The 22,022-nt window shown below is 49.8% G+C and overlaps 1 protein-coding gene across 1 annotated transcript; it reads left to right on the top strand.

Annotated features, from left to right (window-relative positions):
* Positions 1-14,508: 14,508 nt before the first annotated feature.
* Positions 14,509-19,532, top strand: SOX4 (SRY-box transcription factor 4). The gene has a single exon (XM_074870796.1). The coding sequence runs from the start codon at positions 15,564-15,566 to the stop codon at positions 16,872-16,874; it is 1,311 nt and encodes a 436-aa protein (XP_074726897.1). The 5' UTR covers positions 14,509-15,563; the 3' UTR covers positions 16,875-19,532.
* Positions 19,533-22,022: the final 2,490 nt, after the last annotated feature.

Raw genomic sequence — 22,022 nt, 5'->3', positions numbered from 1 at the left:
GCTTAGGCGCCAGGATGTGAAGTCTGTCGGAGTGGTATCTGAATAACCCGGCTAGAGCTCCCCCCCCACTGCTGGGGAAACTTAACCCTATCCTGGCTAAACCAGGACAACGTTCTAAACTGGCAAATTTGCAGAAAGCCCTTGGATTGACTTGAGAAGATTACTGAATATAAGTAATGTAAGTTCTGAACTGATGAACTCCCAGGGCCAAAACACCCCTGTGTACCTACAGTAAAAGGGCAAAAGCCAAAAGTCTTGTGGCACAGGAAAGCCAGGTGAATTCAAGGTCACTGCTGCTGCTGCAATGAAGTATGGGCTCTGAGGACTGACTACATGGTACTAGGAGTCAGGCCATGCTCTGCACTACAAAAGGTAAAAACAAAACACTTCCTAGAGAATACATCAGATTAGGCAGTCTTATGAAGTATTGCCTCACATTAGAAAGTTGCCCACATTCAAGTAGTATGAATGGATAGACACAAAGGGGATGATAAGCAGTTCAGTACCTGGTACTTTGTTCTGCGCTTAGAACCGGCGTGGGGACGCAGAGAGCAGCACTTTCCTCCAATGTTGCACCCATTTCAGCTGTGCACTCACCTATGTTTCTAAAGAAAATTGTATGAACCCTGCACTTCCTAAGATTAAATCTTCCTTCAGTGTATTACTTTTTACTAAGTCTTCAGACTGCTTCAGTCAAAAATAGTAATATAATAAGCAAGTGTGTAGAATCCTGATTCCCAGAGACCTGTGATGGTACGTGAAGCTCAGTGTTTTCTTGACAAACAGCCAAAAGGTTCTCGCTCTCCTTGCTTAGGGAGAAAAAGAAAAAAAGTGAAAACATGACCCAAGTGTTAAAGACACTGAGATGTGTGCCTTGGTCAGCAAGCAGATGTCATGAGAATTGGGAGAATCCAACATCTTGCCCCAGCCCCCAGAGAAGAGGGGGATCTCCAGTGGGAAACAGCCTGGCTGGGAGTTGTAGCACTCCTGTGCTCTTGCAGTTGGTTTCCCTTCAGTGCGTGACTGATGGAAGCCTCCAGTGCCCTGAGCTTCTCCCTGGGACGTACCGCTCCATGGACTGTCCTGGGCAGGGAACAGCAGCATTTGCCTAAACGTCCTCCTGCCACAAAATGGGACACTGCTCCTATGCTGGTGCTTCTTTGCTTTGCTCAGCAGTAAAACCATTAGTTATTATCAACACTGAAATCACATTGATGGGCACTGGAGATAGAGCCAGAGATAAGAAAAGCGCATTCTAGCCCTCACTGCTGATATCGGCAGGCTTCACTAAGGAGAAGATTCAGGCTTTTTCCCCCAGCTTTTCAGAGTTTCCTTTAAAACCATCAGGACTACACCCATTTCTCCACTTCTTAATGAATAAGACAGGATGAAAGGCTGCAAAAGGTGCCTTGTCTAGAGCCCCAAGGGCAGCACCATCCAAAACAGTCAGCTGGGCCTCAGCGGGTTACTGTGGCCCCAGTACACACACACAGAGTGAAAAAACAAACCTGTTAAAAATCATTATTGTCACTAACACATTGCTACTGAAAGTTTATTTCAAATGTTTCCGCTATTCTACAGGTCCTGTGTAGAAAGGACCATTAGAATAAATGTCTTAAAAAAAGCTGTGGAAATACGTGCCACAAGAGCCACTCCTAACGCTTTCCTCCATGAACCAGAAGGGTGTTCGTCATTTTGGCCAACATGTTCACCCTTGCTAGTACTGGGGCCAGCAGCCGTCCCGGGGTAACGCTTGCTCTCAGTGTGCAGGCGCTTGTGGGCAGTACCACTGTGGCTGGCACCAAACCCTAGGCAGGCTACGCAGGAGTCAAGCCCCAGGCTCGTGATGTGAGGCCAAATGCACCCCCATCCCCACGCTGCGGTGCAGACAGTGAGTGAACTCACTTAGTATGAAGTATGAAACATTACAACAGGTAGACATGCATAAATGCATTAGTATCTTCTGCTTTAGACTGGAATTAGCATGTGTAACCAGGCATAAGCAGTCAACTATCCCAATATTCAATCTCTGAAAGTTAAGTTCAGATTTAGCAAGTAAATCAGGTAAGGCAGTAACTTCACCTTCCACAACAAAAGCTCCTTAAACTGGAAGCTTAAAAATTGCTATTATGGCCTTATTTGCCTAACTGTAAATCCATCCATTTTTACATTTATCAGTCTGGATAATCCTGTCTCCAACCCCAGTGACAGAGTAACTGATGTACATATATCTGTAAAGATTTTAGCCTTACCTGAAGAAGTCTTCCCACCTTCAATAATATGATGAGCAATAAGAAGGATCATGAACACCAGAGCCTTCAAAGTCAGGTCAGTTTGTGCAAAATCTTGGCATGCATCCAGTCATTATTTATATTAAAATTACAAAATGTTTTAAAGCCTTCATCTTAGATTCTCAGTCTATGAAGAACTACTAATAGGCTTTTTAAACAAAGGTCTTATTTTCAGTGTTTTATACAGCAGTGCAAATATAGTGCTAGGATTAAGTGTTAGATCAACAAAAATGTGTTAAAAAGTGAAAATATAATTCAGAATAAAAAGTCAGAGGGAATTCCCATCCACCTCAAAACAACGTGTGCAGAGAAAGGAGATAATCTGAATAGGCAAATTATTCCCTGCAATTATTTGTTCAGGTCCATTAAATTCATACATCTAACAGTTGCCAATTACTATGCATATATGCTGCTCTATGCCAATGATAAGACACTGCTGGCCATGCATTTTAAAACTATAATCAGGATCAAAATCTGATATTCTTTTCTCTTTATTTCTCTTTTTTGTTAAACTCGCTTACATCTGCAACTTCTTTTCAGAATACCTGACTTAGACACATTGACATGCTAATAGCTGTACTCTTTACTGTTAAAACTTCTTTCATCAGGAAGCAGATTTGAAGATACATGTGAGCAAAACATACATAAGCATGGAAGTTATAGAGGAATTATTACTGTATTGCTCTTTATCTAACACAAAGTGGTCTTGATGTAAGTAAAAGCAAAAAACTGACACACCTGAGACTGTCACTCCATTACAAAAACTGGAAAAGACTCATTGGTAAGGACTAAATACATTTATTTCAAACAAGCTCTTTAATTTTGTACCAGAATATGGAGAGCTTTGGAGGTTATGTGGTTGCTTTACTGCTGTGTATATATCTATACATCCCGGTGTCCACATTGTGAACCATAAAGCTAACAAGATAATTTAATACTTATTTTTTTATGACCACTATTTAAAACTCAGCTTATACGGATTGTGTTTGATTATTTGGAAGGGCTAATAGTGAATGCACCACATGACTTGATGGAACTAAACAGGCAAAACTGAGCCCCCATTAACAATAGATCATTCTTAAAAAACAAAAACAAAACAAACAAAAAAAAACCCCACAAAAATTTATGCTTGACAATTAACTTGTGTTCTACTTTAGATTAGGAATACAGAGAGCAAACACACAGTTTTAAAGTTTCTAAATCCATAGAGTAAAAAATGGATCAAATGAAAACAAAACAGATTCTCCGAAAGACATTTGCTTCCTAAGTGGCACAAACTAAATAACAAAAAAGCCACACACAAAAAAATTAAATGTAAATTCAATAGCTAGGACAGTTTATAAATCACTTCTGTAGCCCTGAAGCAGGATAAAAGGAAATAAATATACTTCATGGTTGGTAACCTATTAACTGACACCAACTGTTGCAGCTGCGAATAAAACAAATGCATGATAAGATTAGATATGTTGATTGCACCTGGCCATCTGTAAATTGCTGCTTACCATAAGAATCACATGCTTTCTACTAGTCACTGTGATAAATGCAGAGTAACTGTTGTTGGTGTTTGGTTGGTTTTGTCTTCCTTTAGTAAATAATAGAGGAAATAATAAGGAAAAAAATGTATGCAGTGGATTTGTTTCTCTAGTTTGTGTAAAGTTTGCCCCGGTGTTTTCCTGCTTTGAAAGAGAGAAGGAGTAAGTTGAATAAATGATATTGTATCTCACCAGTGTGGACAAAACAAGTCATCTAAATGTGTTTGTTTCAGATGGAGAGAGAGAGGAAAAGCACTCTGTAATGAAATTACCTTCAGGACTGCAAAGGTCTTGCAAGACTTGCTATGGTTTTGAACAAAAATACAATATAAATATAAGTTAATATACCAACAGCTACAGCAGTCACTTTTTTCCCCTTGAGGGAGTCATCAACAGCTCCTGAGTAGCAGCTCCCTTTATTTTTAGGCTAGGAAAACCACACAAAAAAGAGAAGGCTCATCGCATGCTCAGTGTTCAGATGCTGTTTTGTCTACTCGTGAGCAGGCGTCAAAATGCTGGGAAGCAGAAGGCAGTTGTGAAGAGCGGTGTGGGGCTGTCACACAGACCAAGGTGCGCAAAACTTCTGGCACTCTCCCAAAAATGAGCGGCCCCCCCCTGCCCAGAGCTGCTCTCCTGCTCCCTACATCACTGCTGGGGTTGGAGTCTCCCCAGGGAGGGCAGCAGATCATCTTGTGCGGTGGCAAACCTGTTTTGGCCCAGGGAGCACACAGAGGGCTGGGAAGCAGCTGTCAAGCACCCACACATCTGCGGCAAGGCAGTGCCCTGAGCCATTCCCGGGTGCAGGACAGCAGGGTACCACTCCCCAGCCCAGCAGGAAGTTTTCCTGCTTTATCGTGGGAAGATGCAACTGAGCAGTGCTGCCTGAGAGGCGTCTGTCTGAAGGATCACCAGCCCTGGGTAAACTTTCCACATGTGCAACCAGACTGCATGCTTGCAAGTCGATTTGAAGAATCAGAAATCAGAATGGTAAATAAGGAGCTCTCTGAATATGGGGGTTTGATTTTTTTTTACTCCAGCGAGATACTATCCTCTATCGTATTAACTAAACCTGAAAAACTGCTCTACCATCTTGCTGAAAATGTACCTCTGCTATAATTTGTCCTTGTTACAAATGGCCGCGTCAGCTATGTAAGCCTCTCGTTTAAGTAATGGCATATCACATGCAGCCAGTTTATGTACGCATGCAATATTACAGCCCTCATTAAACAACAGATTCCACTGCTCCTGTCAGCGTGTGCTTAATATAGTGCTGTTGCCCTGCGTTCCAAGAGAAGAACAATCGCAGGCAAAAAATTGTAAATACAATCAAATGTCTGAGTTGAAAGCTCACCATGGCTCTGAGATAGTCGAGTGTCAGATATCCTTTCATGGCTGGATTTGCTTAGAAATCTGTGAACAATCCAAAGAGCAGTCAGACACCGCTTCTGCTCCCCTAGTGTGCAATAATTTTGGCATTAACATGTTGAGCTTTTCTGAGAAGCAGCTTCAAGCCCATTTAACACCACGATGTACAGCAGCATGCATTTTGAAACCTCAGTTACTGAATATAGATACAAAGTATGTAAGATTACAAAATACATCAGCATGTATCTATGTAAGAACAGCAGAGCTTCTTCCATTTACAGCAGTAAAGATGGTATTATATTTCTAGGATAAGAAAATGGAAAAACAAAAATAGATTACTTGAGAAAGTTTAATGATGGATGATTTTTATCTTCATCAGTAGGTGGGCAGTTTATCTGCTCACTTGCTCCATATGATTCTGAAGATGAAATCAATAAACTTCCCATAGGTAAATTTTTGCAAGCTTGGACTGAATGCGAGTTACGTGCTTGGTGAAGGTTGTTTAAATTTCCTTTATGTGATTAAAAACAAATTAGTGCAGAAGTTATATTAGAGCAACACTGAGGCTGAGAGCAGGGAAGCAGAAAGTTCAAGACCTGAAAAGCTGTGGGCTGGTGAAGCTATGCAAAGGAGCCAAAAGCCTGCTGGCACCTGCCTTGCGGAGCCTTCACCCCCAGAAGGAGCTGGGAGCAGAGCTGTGCACGGAGGAGCAGGGGGACAAGAGCTAGAGAGCAAGGCAGAGCATACCTGTACCACAGCCCCTTCCCAGCTGCTGTATAAATAGCTCAGAGAACTGGAGCTACCTTTGAATCACAGCTGATGGGACACATAAATCAAGGGTGAAAACCTAAAAGCACCTACTATTGTTTCTGGTACCTAAGATGGCTCATTTACAGCTAGCTCAGGTATTTTTACACTACACCACAGTCTGCAGTGTACATCTGTCCTAAAAAGCAAATGTCTCCAGTGTCTGTTTCTATAGGAACTTGATATTCTTCTGTCTTTTTTAGCTCTGTAGTCTAAATATTGTTTTTTCCCCAGTGGTCTCACTACTTGTTTCTGCCAGTGATTTTTTTTTTTTTTTCACTTTTATATATACAGTGAGAAAAGGTCATACACAGAAGTCTTCGCTACAGTGCTTGTGCATACGCCTGTGCTCGTATTAGCAACATGCTGGTGGTGCCTTAGATATGTTCCTTGACAGTCGCACACCTCCAGAATGAGCATTGCTTACACACCAGGTGTAAGATACACAAGATGCAGTCTTGTATCCTGGTTACTTCCACCCCGTGTGAAACATCTACACTGGGAACCACGTAACTTCCGTGCCACGCTGGCAGAGGCACGGGGGGGTACTTTGTGTCACAGCAGTGAAAGCATGAGGAAAACCATAAGATCTGCGCCGAGACAAAGTGCCTCACACCCCCGCATTGGGGCACACGTGGGCAGCTGCTGTTTATTCCAGCCCTGAGGTTAAAACAGTCAGTGTGTGGGTATGTTGTAGCAACCACCCACCCACCAGCACCGTTACCTTCTACCTCTGAGTCTCCGCAAAGACCAGTTACCAGGAGGAGTGCATGAAGGAGTAGATCTCGGGCTCGTGGTGGAAACAGGTGCAAGGAAGTCTGAGCAAAGTCGGTCTAAAAGCCAGCTTTCTGTATTATCTGGGAGATACTTGGGTTGTAAGGTCATTTTAAAGCATCTTGGTTGGTATCTAATTGTATAACAATAATTCTGAGCAGACTATTAACTTGGGGAAGTCATCCCACAGGCAGGCATTAAAATAAGGATTGTTTTCTTTGAAATGGGAGTAAGAATAGACTAACTGGATGTGCATAGTCTTTCCTGAATACAGGGATATTTTCTGCTATATCAACAAGATTTACACTTCAAATTTCAAAGGCAGTCCCAATAAACAAAACTAAGGGCTGTCCAGCGGATAGTTTTTCTGCGGAAGAGCTTTGATTAGCAGGAGTGCAATATTTTTCACATTTTTCAACTGCTGTGTTTAGAATCCACAAAATTACTACACACTAGCATCCTCTTACACAATTTTCAATAAATCAGTAGTTTTATAAAGCAAAACTCAACAGTTCAGGTTTTTTTCATATTTCTGATACTTAGATTAGACACCAGACTTTGTGTATTGGTGAAACACATGAGCTGAGGATTAAAATTTTGGAATAATATGTGGAAAATGCCTGATTCTTGTGCTATGAAACAACATATAATATCCTAGCTTCCTGAGGTTTCATACAGACAATTTGTTATTTCTGATAGCAATTAATCAAACTTAAATACAGACTCTATAAAGCAATGCAAATTCAGACATCCTGCCTCACTTGAGCACACCTGCACATTGAGATTACTCATATATAAGCTTCTTGAGTGTGACAGCTAGATCAGGATTACTTAGGGTAGTGTAGAACTATACAACCTTTTTCTGACATTCTGTTCAAAAAGGTACAACTCTTAGAGAAAACAAGGTTTTGAAAATATATTTATTTTTGAAATAAATATTCGTATTTAATATTAAACCAGTAACCTTATTCTGCACAAGCAGCATAAGCAAGGTAAGTGACAGAGATTGTAGAACAGACCTTGGCAAGTGCAGAATGGTGTCATTTGAGCAATCTATTCAGAAAAGATAAAAAAAAAAAAAAATCTACTTACTAATTGTCACACCGCCACCATCATTAAGAACAATTATATGGAAGGAAACCAGGAAGAAAGCCAGACTTGTATTTGTCCTGAGCACAAAAGGGAAAAAAAAAAGTAAGAAAACTACTTTTTCTCTCATTCATTTTAGATTAAAATGTATTTTGCCTTTTCCCTCCAGAACCTGCTGTTGTTTTTTTGACCTGTGCATCAGAATCACCAAGTCAGAAAAATTAAGTAAAATATGTTTGACAGAAATTAATCCATTACATCTGAAGACTACAAGGGCTGAATGAAGGGGATGAATTTTTTAGTATAAAGGCAATTTTATGCTAAAAAATACTAAACATTGTCTAAAGTCGAAATATCAGAAAATGATAGTCCACTCTTAAAACCAGTCTTAATGGTGTGACGTTGCTGGTTTTAGTCACAGTTATTTCCATGCCTCAGGAGATTCTAAAATTAAAGACATTTAAAATAGCCACAGTTATTACCTCCACCATTCTGTTCTGAACAGTAAACAGCATTATTTGATGACAAGGTCTTCTGGAGTCTCTGCAGAAAGCCTCCAGAAAGCTTACACGCCAACCTGCCTGGGTGACAGTTTTCTAGTGAGTCAAAAGCTGGGTGCTGCTCCAGAGTTTCTCCAGCTCTGCCAGAACCATCTTAGAGCACATGGATAACCCCAACTGTCCGCTGGTTGCCAAAGGAATTTTCTCATCTTAGAGTTGGCTCCTGTGAATAAGCACCCATGAATAACCCAGAGTTTAAAAAAAAAAGACAATGATCACAACTAAATCCTATGCAAGATTTAAAAAAAAAAAAAAAAAATAATTACCTTGATATATCACTCAGTAAATGGTCTTGCAAGAAACAAGTTAGAAATGCTAAGACTTAAATTTTAGAAGAACCCTTTTTCCTGTGTGCACAGGGATTACCTTATGCCTCCTTTCCAGGAATACGAAGTGTAAGCACCATTTTGCTTAACACAAGAAGTCATTCATACACTGAATTAAATAGCATCCAACATCCTACTAAATGATCTTTAAAAACAACCCAAATTTAATTCAATTCACCATGGTTTTGTAGCTCCATCTTATCAACAGTGCTAAAGTCTGGGTGACGACATGATGTTGTGGAAGTGGGTGGAAATATTACTTCATTCTTGGTACTATGTGGGCTTCTGCTGAAGTGCCTTCTCCCAGCTGTTTGCTTGTTTGTAGAGATGGCAGGAAAAGATGAGCTGAACGTTACAAGAGTGGTAGCGATAAGCTTGTAGGAGAAGGCACGGGAAGATGAGAGCAAGCAGGAAGGATGAGTAGCGATGGCTGGGAGGGAGTGTAAGGGGCAGAACAGAGGAGCACATTCAAAAGACTCCTTCCCTGATCCTCCTGCAGGGAGAAGGGCTCAGCCTGGCCAGAGGACTGGCTGCGGGCACGCGCCAGCCGCTGCTCCCCTCCACGGGCTCTCCTCGTGGGCTGCCCTTCGTGGGGTGGCCTTCATGGCAGCTGCAGCTCATGAATATGCAATCTGTTGCTACATATGCAGCAGACTGGTAATTCCTCTTCAACCTTGTGGCTATGTTGCTTTTCACTTTGTAGAAAAGGCTTGCCAAAACAGCTTTAAAAGAAGAAGTAAAAGCTTTTCTTACTCGAAGCTTAAAAAAAAAAAAGTTTACTAAATCTTACAGGATGGGATAGGGGTTACAATTCTTTTAAGTAAACGCAAACAATGTGTTTTCCAAGTTTCTTTTTTATTTTTTCAACAGAGCTTTTTGAACTTGTGTTATTCTTAGAGAACAAGTTTAAACTTAAAAAGTCGTGAAAGTGGATAAAGGATAGAATGTATTATCATATTTTCTTATTAAAAATCTCTGGAGAGGTGTTTCTGCCTTCCCAAACCAAACATTTCCATATAAGTGATTAATATCTGAACTAATATAAATATGTATACGCAAATGGCTTCTTACCTACTTATGGTATTAAATGAGCTGGCAATGTCTTGGCATTCTCATACCAAGAGCACTGAGTATCTACGTGAAGGCTTGTATTCAAGTAAAATGTAAGTGAATATACAGTTTTGAAGGAAACAACACCATACAACTTTAGGCAACAGATTTTCACTTCTAAGTAAATAATATCCTCTATAAAACACTTCCCAGTCATAAAAGTTCTTCTCTACATAGCTATCGGGGAGAGTTCAAAGCGTTTATGAATCACGTTGAATAAAGGTACTCTATGCATCGGAGTGACGCGATTGCACAATGGGGTTTTCTTCTTGCAAACCGGACGAAGAAGGAGGGCCCACTTTCATGTCTCAGTTTACACCTCTGATCCTTAAGCAGGCTCTTCTTTGATCGCGAATATCCGCTATCATCATGTTATTTTAAGAGCCAGGGCCCTTTCTCCCCTTAGTGGCAAGTATCTCATCAACTTTGTTTTCCTTGGATCAAAATAGGCAACGGAAAGGTGGTGGGGAAGGTGTTCTTTAGCAGCCGTGGCCTTGTCATTCGCAATCCGAGGCGGCTGACATCACCCCGCTGGGCCTGTTTAAAACGCGGACGGAACGTCAAGGCAAAATACGGGTTACAAGGGTGAACTTCAGTCGCGGACAGAAAGGCGGTCAAGAGGCACAGGGGCTGTTTGGTTTTTAAGGAAAATCAGATGCCGCCTTTCCCCGCCGTGTGGTGCGTGTCCCGGCGTGACGGGAAGCACGATGTCCCCCGGGAATCGCCGCGGCTCCCCGGGTCTCTCAGCGCCCTGCCGGTGGGACGCCCGCGCCGCGCCCGGCCGCCGGCCCCGCCCGCTCCCTGCGGCCGAACACGCCCCACGCGGGTTCAGTCCCGCGGGGGCGCCGCCACCTGCCCCCGCCCCTTCCGCGGGGGGGCGCGGAGAGCCGCGCGCTGCCCGGCACCGCCCCGCCCGCCCCCCCGCCCGCGCTGCGCGGCCGCGGGAGGCAGGCGGGCTCCGCGCCCGCGCGTCCCCTGCGAGGGGAGGGTTGGTGGTTGCGCGGCTCGAGGGGGCTACGGCGGCGCGGGGAGGGTTGCGCCCGCCCGCGTTTAGCACCGTGCGTGGGCAGGGCCGCGCTGCGCGGGCGCGGAGGTGCCGGGAGCGGAGGGAAGTGCCGGGGGGTCGGAGCTGCGCTGGGCGAGGGCGGGTGTTTAAAGAGAGGGGGTGCGCTTTGCGCGCAGCGCGGTGAGGGTGGCTGCTCAGGTTAACAGCGTGGAATTAACGTGCGTGTTAATTAACCCGTATCCCCCCCCAGGCGGAGGGGTGAGCTTGCGGGGGGCTGGGGAGCCGCGCCCGGAGCGCAGCGCAGCAGGCCGCGGAGGGTAAAAGGGGGCTGGGGCAGCGGCAGCCGCGGGGCCCCCTCGGCCCTGCCCGCGCTGCCCGGGCAGAACGCGGCCGCGCCGGGAGCGCGCCGTGCCGACGGGGGCGCGCAGGAGCAGGGCGAGCGGGAGGGAGGGAAGGTGTTGCCTCCCCAAAGCTCGGTCCGGGTCAGCTCCGGAGCATTTCTCACAGCCTACAGAGCTGGGGCTGTGAAAAAAATCTCGAGGGCCGCAGGTAAATAAGCCTGAACGGTGGTTAATCCTCAGTTTAAGAGGGAGAGGGGGTAAAATAGGCGGCGGCGCTAAATCTGCGCGTTCTTAAGACATTTGAACCGGTGGGGACCGCGGTCTGATTGGCACAGAAAGCCTGGAATTGATGCTTGTAGCGTCCAGCGCAGCTGCAGTTTTTTTATCCAGAAGCTTTGTCTCAGAACCAGCTCTCTCAGAACCAGCTCTCTTGCCCCACGTGCGAGGCAAAATGCAGGTTCCAGGTCGCAGCCGTACGTGTGCGAATGGTGTTACTAGTGTCCGTGCCCTTAAATCCCCCGGGTGAGGTCTATGGTCAGTCGCAAGGGCGGGCAGGTGAATGTGTCGGCATCGCCGCTCTTTTATGCAAACCTACTGAATTTCAGTTAGAAACTTGCAGCGCTATGCTGCTCAGTAAAACCGGGGGGTGGGGGGGTGGGGGGGGGGAGGGGGGAGAAGAATGAGAATAATAATTAAAAAAAAAAAAAATCCCGGGTTCGGCAGCTCCGCGTTTTCCCACAGAAAAGCAGAAGAGGCTCAGCGCTGCCACCTCGCGTCCCTTGCCGCACCCCCGGCCTTACAAAGCCTGCAGGAAATTTCGAGGAAGTTTCGAGGCTTTTTAAGTTGTAAAACGTGGAGGAATCTTGCCAGTGCTCTTAAAACTGCGTTTTAGATGGGAGCTGAATGCTCACGCTTTACACCTAGTCTTAAAAATTTGGGGAGCTGGAAGGCACTTTCAGTCCAGCACTGGAGGATTAGGGGTGGAAGCAATTAACTTCAAAGAAACGGCCAAGAAATTGTAGCAAGATGCTTTTATAGAGTTTCACATTGTGTTCTTACAATTGCTTTATTAAGCAGTTCTAAATTGTGCTTTTGTAAAGTTTTCATTCAGGAAATAATCCTCTACTGTCCATCTCACATACACACTTTTTGGACCAAGATTAAATCGACGTGACTGCTTTCATCAAGATAACACTTAGCTCACCTGGAGATAATTTTTATTCATGGCAGTCAAGACCTTGCACACTGTAACACAACTGGGTGAAAAGCTTCTCCAATGCTTTTTTCTTTCTATGTCTCTGCCTCTCCGTTTACTTGTTGTGCTTTAACCTGTGTCTAGAAACATGAAAATATTTTACTTGCTTTGTAGTTTAAACAAATTGATATTTATATGTAAAATATGATAGGTGGGGGCTGAAATCCTTTTGGATACCACGCTAACAGGTGGAGCAGCCAGGAGCTACTGGTTGCTCTCAGTCCCAGTTTTTCACACTGCTACACGCGAATACCCAGAGTGTAAATAAACCCAGTACTTATCCCTGACACCAAAACCACTGCCAGCCTCCATTTCTGTAAACGGTGGTGGTATATGATCGAACAGATTGGATGTTAGCTTTGGGGTTGTGGGGGGAAAACACAGTGTGATTTACTACTCAGAAAGTGTAAAGGTGAGACACTCTACTGATGTCACTGGGTGTTGTCAACCCAGCAGAAAGCGGTATTTTATGCAGTGCTTACCAGAGGCTGAAAGATGAAACAATGTATTATATTTGCAAGGAAAGCAATGATTTAGGTTGTATCTTTGTAAACACTCTCAGTAATGCAGGTGACCTACTCAGGAAGGTAGTAAGAATTGAGGATTTTTCTCAGCACTTCATGACAGTGTAATCGTGTGAGTCCAATTGCATGATCTTAATATTCAAAGCCTGTTCTCAAGCCAGCCAGAAACCCCGCTAAAGGATCCTACCATCAATTTTCTTGCAAAAATGCATAACTTACTTTCAGACCTCTTTCTTAGACATTTCAGCTGTTTCCAACCATCTTTTTTTTTTTTTTTTTTTTTCTGATTTAAAAAGTGTTTTTAACTGGTGGTGTGTGAAACAACAATTTTCACAGCTGTTTTGTCTAACAGCCTTTTTGGTCCCCGGGCTGATGAATGATGTGAGGAATCTTTGGGGAGTACTGCTGCCGTTTTTTTACGGCCTTACCGTCCCCTTCACCTGCGCATTGGGGTTTTTTGATGCCGCGAGGCCTTAAGGGGCCCTTCCCCGCGCATATGGCCGCTGCCGTTTTTCCTGGCGATTGACCACCGCAGGGCGGAGGGAGGGAGAAAGGAGACGGAAGGGCAGTCCCCGAAACGCACCTTGCGCCCCAGGAAGGGCCCCGAAGCCGGGGGACCCTGCGGGGCGGGGCGGGGGGGGGGCAGACCCCGGGAGGCCGGTACCTGCACTGCTTTTTTCCCCCCCGCGGCCCCTCCCGTTCCCGGGAGACCCGGCGGGGCCAGGCCGGGCCCCTCCGCCGCAGCCCAGCTTCCCCCCCCCCCTCGCCGGGGGTCGGGCGGCGGGGCTGGGGCCGGCGGCGCGGAGAGGGGGGCGTGGAGGGGCGGGCCGGGCAGCACCGCTTCCTCCCGCCGCGCCGGGGAGATGCGGGGGGTGGCAGCGAGTAATTAACGCCGGCGGCGGCAGCGTGAGGCTCGTCGCTCCGCGGGCGGTGCCGGCCGTGCGGGAGTCCCGGCCCGGCCCGGCCCGTCGCGCCCCACCCCCGGCGCCGCTCGGCTCCAACTCCGTGGCGGCGGAGGGGGCGTGACGGCAGCGCCGCGCCGGCACCTCTGGAGGGGTGACGGCCCCTCGGTCACACGCCGCGTGTGGGCGTGGGGGCCGCTGCGGCATCCCCCCCCACTCCGCGGCGGCGGCCGTCCCTCCCTTTGTGCGGGCAGGTGTCCCCGCTCGCCGCCCACCCGCGGCCGCCCCGTCCCCGCGGCGCCCCGGGTCACAGGTGCGGGGTCCTCCCGCGGGCACCGCCGGTTCACACACACCCCCTTTATTTATTTATTTTTTTAGAATTATTTGTATTATGATGATTTTTGCTGATTTCCTGATTTTCCCCCAGCAGGGAGGGGGGTGGGGCGGAGCGCGGCGGGGGGTGGGGTGGGGGGGGGGGGGTCCGCGGGCACGTGCGCGGCGGGGCGCGGGGCGGCGCGCGGGGCTGCCCTCCTGCCCCTTTTAAAAAGTTCGCCCCGCCGCCGGGAATGAGGTCAGCGCCGCCGCTTCTCATTGCACGCGGCGATTATTACCGCGCGGCGGCGGCCGCCAATCGCCGGATGGGGGGCGGGGCTTGGCACGCGGAGGCGTTGGATACAGCGCCCGATTGGCGGCGGGGCGGGCGGCGAACGGATAAAGCGGCGCGGGGCGGGCGCGGGGTCCGCTCTCGGCTGCAGCCGGCGGAGCGCGGCGTGCGGGGGGCGCGGGGCAGCGCCCGGCGGGAGGGTCGGCGGGGGGCGGCGGCGGCTCCGCGGGGCTCCGCGCGCGCGGAGCAGCACCACCACCACCGGAGGAGGAGGAGGAGGAGGAGAGGACGGGGCTGGGCGCCCGGCTCGCCGCTCTTCCTGCCGGGGACGTACACACTCGTTCATGCACGAGCGCTTTTTTTTTTCTCTTTTTTTCACGGAGATTTTTTTTCAATTATTATTTTTTCCTTTTTTTTTTTTTTTTCTCCTGAGGGGTTTTCTTTTCGCTCGGTACCTCGCAACTGCCAAATCCTACCTGCACAAACTCCGCCGCCACCACGAGTCCTGGAGCCGGGGTTTTCGGGGCTTTGGGGGCGCGCCGCCTCCCCCCTCCCCCGCGGCGGTGCACGCTGGCCGTGCCCAGCGCTCAGAGACTTTCGGCGGCGGGCGCGCTGCTCTCCTGAAACGCCGGGGGCAGGCGAAAAGCACTTGTGAACTGAACTGGACCAGCTGCTTCGGGGAGGGGGGAGACCCGAGGTGCTGAGGAAAAAAAAGCAGACCGACACCCCCCCTCCAAAAAAAAAAAAAGAAAAAAAAAAAAGCCCAAAACACCCCAAGAAAAAAAAAAAAAAGCAAACTTGGACGGGCGGCTCGCGGCACTGCTTTTGCAGAAACTCTGTCTGACCGCGGGCGGCCCCGCCGCTGCCGCCGCCGCCTCGAGGGGGAGAGGACCACGCCGCCGGGGACGAGGCGCCGGTGTGGAAGTACAAGTGGTGCGGGGAGTGGGGGCGCGGCCGCGGGGGGCTGCGCGACCGGCTGTGCCGCCCCGGTGCCGCTGTGAGAAGTTGCGCGCCCTGCCCCGCGCCGGAGCGGCGCTGAGCCCCGGCGAGCCCCCCGCCGCCGCCGCCGCCGCCGCGATGGTGCAGCAGACCAACACGGCGGAGAACACGGAGGCGCTGCTGGCCGCCGAGACCTCCGACTCCGGGGCCGGCATCGAGCTGGGCATCGCCTCCTCCCCCACGCCGGGCTCCACCGCCTCCACGGGGGGCAAGGCGGACGACCCGAGCTGGTGCAAGACGCCCAGCGGGCACATCAAGCGGCCCATGAACGCCTTCATGGTGTGGTCGCAGATCGAGCGGCGGAAGATCATGGAGCAGTCCCCCGACATGCACAACGCCGAGATCTCCAAGCGCCTGGGCAAGCGCTGGAAGCTGCTCAAGGACAGCGACAAGATCCCCTTCATCCGGGAGGCGGAGCGGCTGCGCCTCAAGCACATGGCGGACTACCCCGACTACAAGTACCGGCCCAGGAAGAAGGTGAAGTCGGGCAACAGCTCCGCCAAGCCCGGCGAGAAGGCGGACAAGGCCGGCGGGGGGGGCGGCGCCGGCGGGGGCAGCGCGGGCGGCGGCCCCGGTGGCCCCGCGGCCCCCGCCAAGCCCGCCCCGAAGAAGGGCGGCGGCGGCGGCGGCTCCAAGCCCTCCCCCGCGGGCGGCGGCGGCGCGGGCGCGGGCGGCAAGCCCCACGGCAAGGCGGCGGCGGGCGGCAAGGCCGCCCCGTTCCCCGGGGAGCCGCCGGCCGCGCTGCTGCCGCCCGAGCACCAGGCGCTCTACAAGCCGCGGGGGGCGGCGGGCGCACCCTCGGGCCCCGGCAAGGCGCTGGCCGAGAAGAAGCTGAAGCGGGTCTACATCTTCGGGAGCGGGCAGGCGGCGGCCGCCTCCGCCTCCCCCGGCGGCGCCGTGCCCGGCAGCCCCACGCTGAGCAGCCCGGCGGAGGCCGGCGACCCCCTGAGCCTCTACGAGGAGGGGGGCGGCGGGGCGGGCCGGCCCGACGGGGACTGCGGTGGCGCCGCCTGCCCCTCGCCCTCCGGCTCGGGCTCGCCCTCGGATCACCGCAGCTACACCAGCCTGCGCGCCTCCTCCCCGGCCCCCTCGACGGCGCATTCCTCCTCCGCGTCCTCCCACTCCTCCTCCTCTTCCTCCTCCGGCTCCTCTTCGTCGGACGACGAGTTCGAGGACGACCTCTTGGACCTGAACCCCAGCCCCGGCTTTGAGAGCATGTCCCTGGGCAGCTTCAGCTCCTCGGTGCTCGACCGGGACCTGGATTTTAACTTCGAGCCCGGCTCGGGCTCGCACTTCGAGTTCCCGGACTACTGCACGCCGGAGGTAAGTGAGATGATCTCGGGGGACTGGCTGGAGTCCAGCATTTCCAACCTGGTCTTCACTTACTGAGGCGAGAGCCGGGCCCTGCTGGAGGAGGCACAGAGGCGCGTTGGCGGCAGGACTCGCCCACCCCGCCGGGGCGCTTTTGATTCTTTTTTTTTTTTTTTTCCCCCTTTTTTTTTTTTTTTTTTTTTTTTTAAATTTTCCCTGGGAAGGGGCTGGCGAGACTGCTTCTTGTGCTGGGGGAGAGCGGCGGCGGGAGTGGGATCGCCCTCTCCTTGCAGAAAGGCCAGCAGCCCCCTTCCTCCGGCTGGAGACGGACCCGCACACACCCCCCTCCGGGAGACGAGCCTGACGTTGCTTTTTCAGAGACTGGCGGGAGCGAAACGCTGTCTTTTTCCTTTTCCTTTTTATTTCCTGAAAAGAGAGACACAGGAAGGGGGGGGGGGGGGGAACCACACACACCTCTGGGTTCTTTGTTATTGCCCACTTGATACGAATAAAGAGGAGGGGGAGCGATGCATTGTGCTGAGCGCACACTGGATGTCTTGAGCATTCGCCCTTTCGTGTGAAAGAGCGATCAGAACTGCTTGGAAGAAAAAAAAAAAAAAAAGAGGAGACAAAAAATCCACCCAAGCCCTTGCACGGTTCACGTTTGGGGGGAGAAATCCTGTCCCGGTTTCTTCTGCGGTGAGGGGCGACGATGATGGGAGGAGGAGGAGGAGGCGGATGGAGCTGGGAGCTGGACTGAGATCCTAGTTAAGCGGAGAAGAGCCAGACTTACACTTGAGAGCTGTCTTGGAAATACGGTGGGGGGAAGATAATAATAAACTGAAACGGATTTGCACGTACGGATGAGGTGGCGGCAGCGCTTTTCTCAGTCACCTTATGTCATATCTAGAGCGAAAAATAAGGACGAAACTTCAGGAACACTGAAAACTTCTTTTGAAACAGAGACCGAATGGGAACAGTTTCTGTCATGATGTGGTACAGGGGAAATGGAGGGCGATGGCTTTTGCAGAAAAAATCCGAAAATACTAAAAAAAAAAAGTAGTTTTTTTCTTCTTACTCAGAATCGTGATGGTGTTGGATTATTTCACTGGTGGGGTTTAATATAGCATGTTATCCTGTCTATCTTTTTAAGATTTCTGTAAGACTGTTGAACAGTTTAAAAAAAAATAGTGTTAGGATAATATAAAAGCAGATAGATGGCGCTATGTTTGATTCCTACAAAAATATCACCAGCTTTTTTTCATTCTTAACTCTTTAAAGGATTCAAACGCAACTCAAATCTGTGCTGGACTTTAAAAAAGAAAATTCAGGACCAAATTTTTTCTCAGAGTATGTATGTGTTTGTTCCTTATAGCTGTAAATGAAAAGACTGTTTTTTCTCACCGATGCTCCATCCTCGTATTGTTTTTTTTTCCTTGTAAATGTAATCGGATGCCATTTTATAAGTGGACGTATTTATACTGGCCAAACATTTTTGACTTGTATTTCTTTGTCCTTTTTTGGTAGTTCTCGTTGTTACCCGCACCATTTTTATGTCTCCTTCACTGAAGGGCTAGAGTTTTAACTTTTAATTTTTTATATTTAAATGTAGACTTTTGACACTTTTAAAAACAAAAAGAGAAGAGAGATGAAAACGTTTGATTATTTTCTCAGTGTATTTTTGTAAAAAATATATAAAGGGGGTGTAAATCGGTGTAAATCGCTGTTTGGATTTCCTGATTTTAACAACAGGGCCGCTGGTTAGTATCTCACACGCGTGTGCGCGCTCACGCTCACTCACACTCTCACACACCCACGAATCAGCCCCTATTTTGTCCATGTTTACACTCCAATCTGCAGGCATCTTAAAGTGACAGCATCCCTCACCGCCGCCAGTGCCCGCTCTGCAGCCCCCTGCCTTTCGGGGGGGGGGGGGGGCGGGAGGGGGCCGGGGGAGCCAGAGGGGAAGGGAAAGACTTAAGGCGTATACACTGTATGCTACCGTTTTGGGGAGAAACCTATCCCGAAATGAAGTAAAAGCAACTGGTGCATTTACACAGAAGGGATCCTGTACCTTTAACTTGTAAACCACATCTTTTGCACTTTTTTTAGAAGCAAAAACGTGCCGTTTAAACCACTGGATCTATCTAAATGCCGGTTTGAGTTCGCGACACTATGTACTGCGTTTTTCATTCTTGTATTTGACTATTTAATCCTTTCTACTTGTCGCTAAATATAATTGTTTTAGTCTCTTATGGCATGATGATAGCATATGTATTCAGGTTTATAGCTGTTGTGTTTAAGATGAAGAAAGTGAAAACATCTTTGTACATTTAAGTCTGTATTATAATAAGCAAAAAGAAGATTGTGTGTTTATGTATGTTAATATAACATGACAGGCACTAGGACGTCTGCCTAATGAGGTGGTTCCGTTAAGGGTTTAACTTTTTTTGTTCTTTTTGTTATTTTTTTGGTCATCCATCCTGTGCAATATGCTGTGTAGAATTTTTTTTTTTTTTTTTTTGGTCTTAACGATCACCCACGACGCAACGTTGGGAAAGAAGAGGAAAAAAAAAAGATCATGCCAGCTAACCATGTCAAGTTCACTGCCTGTCAGATTGTTGATATACCTTCTGTAAATAACCTCTCTTTTTTTTGTGGGTTTTTTTTGTTTGTTTTTTTTGTTTGTTTTTTTTCTTCGGGAAGGAAATAAAATCAGCTGGAACTGAACCCTAACACTGGGCTGCTCTTGTCATCATTGCTACACCCCCGGCCCCCTCCGGCCGGGTTTTTCTCCCCCTCCCTCCCGTCCGGTAGCGGTGCCCGCGGAGCGGCGGCCCGGCCCGGCCCGGCCCCGGTGGCTGCGCGGAGCCACCGCCCCCGCCGGGAGGGGCCAGGGGAGGGGCGGCCGCGCCGCCGAACCGCCCTCCCCGCTCTCCCCCGCCAGCTCTGGGTCCGGGGGCCGCCGGGGCCCGGCTGGGGAGTGGCCGCGGCCGCCGGGAAGCGCCGTCCCAGGCGGGGGCCGCGGGGCTCGGCGGCTTCGTGCGGTGGCGGGCGGGCGGCGCCGGGTGAAGGGGGCGGGAGGAACCGCAGCTGTGCGGCGGGGCCGGCGGTGCGGGGCCGGCTGCTCCCGGGCGGCCGGCGGGGCGGTAGCTGGCAGGCAGCGCGCCCCGGCGCCACCACTTGGGATTATTTTCCCTTTTAGGATATTTTCTTTTTTTTTTTTTTTCTTTCCCCCCCCCCCTTCTACCCTGCCGTTTCGGGTGAGAACGGTAGGAGCGAGCGAGCCACTGGGCCCGGGCGGCAGCGGGGCCCAGCCGCCCACCCCCCCATCCAGCACAGTTTCTCCGGGGCACCCGTAATGAAGCCTTTCTAATGCAAAGCGTTTGCAAACGCCGGGCCATCAGCGCCGTTAGCCGGGCGAATGCGCGGGGCGAGGGCCCGAGGGGGTCCTTGCCCCCACTTCCCCCTGGCCGCCGGGGCCGGTGACCCCCGTGGGTTTCGACCTCGGCCTCCCGGGTACCCGCCTGCGTTCCCCTCCGGCCTACGGATATGCATCGTACCTCGAACAGTGTTTTGTAAACCGATTAAAGCATCCCACCGACATAATGGTTTCACTTAGCTGTTAATTTACAGCTGGCTTTGAGCCATAAACTCTTTTCCATGAAAAAGGAGCGGCAAACGAAAAGAGGCGTTGTACCGGCTATTTCGCAAAGCCACCGGCACAGGAGGTTAATGTTTGCCCTGCTTCATCCCCTGAATTCCCGTGTGCTATTTGCCATGCAAAAACCCCCCGCCCGCAGCTCCCCGGCACCCGTTGCCCGGGAGGTTTCCCGCTGAGCCCCTTTGCATTCAGCGCCTTTCCTCGCCAAGGCCATTTGCAGATCAGATGCCTCTGCCGCCGGCCTCCGCCGCACCCCCGGGACTCGCCGCCCGGGCGTCGGGGCACCCCCACCCGGGCGGGGCGCGGGGAGGCACCCCCTGGAGGGGTGCGCCCAAATCCTGCTGGCTTGAGCACGTCGCTGTGCGCAGGTGCTGTGCTTATCGGTAAATTAGCTCTTGGGACTCAGCGCGGGTCAAAATCAGGGGAGCAAACGGCCAGGGGTGGCGACGGGCCGGGTGACACCCTCAAACTGCAGCTCGGAGTGAGCCCCGCCCGAGCCCGGCTCGCCGCTGCCGCTCCGGGCCCGCTTGCCGTTGGCTACAGTTAACCGGAGGGGTTTTATGGTTTCCTGCGAACGTTGTTTTCTGGTCTCAAGGATAATGAGGTCCAGCGCTGCCAAACGGATTGTTTCTCTGGAGGATTCTTTGGTGGCACAAGCTGTTGCCTCCAGACAGCTCAGTGCAAGTCTGGCTAAAATATATATATATTAGGCACACAATATTATATATGTGCGTATACGCATAAATGGGATATTTATATGTATACGCAATACGGAGCAAGGCAAGCCTCTCACTGGAGAAAGTACCCAGAACTAAGGCACACAAGGATATATCCCCAAATCTACTCTTTTTATTTTTTTTTTTATAGACCATATTTCTAACATTATTGTTTTGGAAGAAAAAGTGGTAGCTCTTTAGCAAATGTGAAATCTAGCAAATTTATTGCAAAGGTTTTTAAATGAAGATCTATGTAAAAGAAAACTAGATTTTAGGAATCGCAACTGGTGTCTGACTGTAGGCTTGCCTAACACCGGATCCTCTCTTGGACGTGGGCCAGAGTGGTGGGTGCCTATGAAGAGGTGCATTTCCACAGCATCGTGAAATCTCCCACTCGAGCGGGCTGTAGCGGTCGTTTCCTCCAGCTGCCCGGGGGCCTCTGCCCCAGCTGGCCTGAGTGGCCCCAGCCCTGCGCCTGGAAGCTGCAACCATGCTCGAGCAAAGAAGGCAGAGCAAAATTGCTCCTTCCCTGGGGTGCCTTCACCCTGGTAATCAGCATTTTAGGGACTTCTACAGCCACACAGGGTCATTGTCACCAGTGAATCCCACTCCACTAATTTATTCTATCCTCCACAGCGTCCGCTTCTTGCCTGTGGCCTCCACAACATCTTGTGGTAATGCTGAGTGAATCGTGTGTCGAGTGAAAAAATTAAGTTTCTATTTTCTATTTTAACTTTGATATAGATGATTTTGTCCATTCTTATACAGTGACAATTTTGTCTCTTCTTCATCTTATGCCAAGCTGCTCATTTTTATAGCTCTTTGCCATTTCTCCATCAGCTCATC

The sequence above is a fragment of the Strix uralensis genome, chromosome 1, assembly GCF_047716275.1.
Source record: "Strix uralensis isolate ZFMK-TIS-50842 chromosome 1, bStrUra1, whole genome shotgun sequence".
NCBI lineage: Eukaryota > Metazoa > Chordata > Aves > Strigiformes > Strigidae > Strix > Strix uralensis.
Note: the sequence above shows the minus strand (reverse complement) of the source record. Positions and strands in the feature narration are given on the sequence as shown.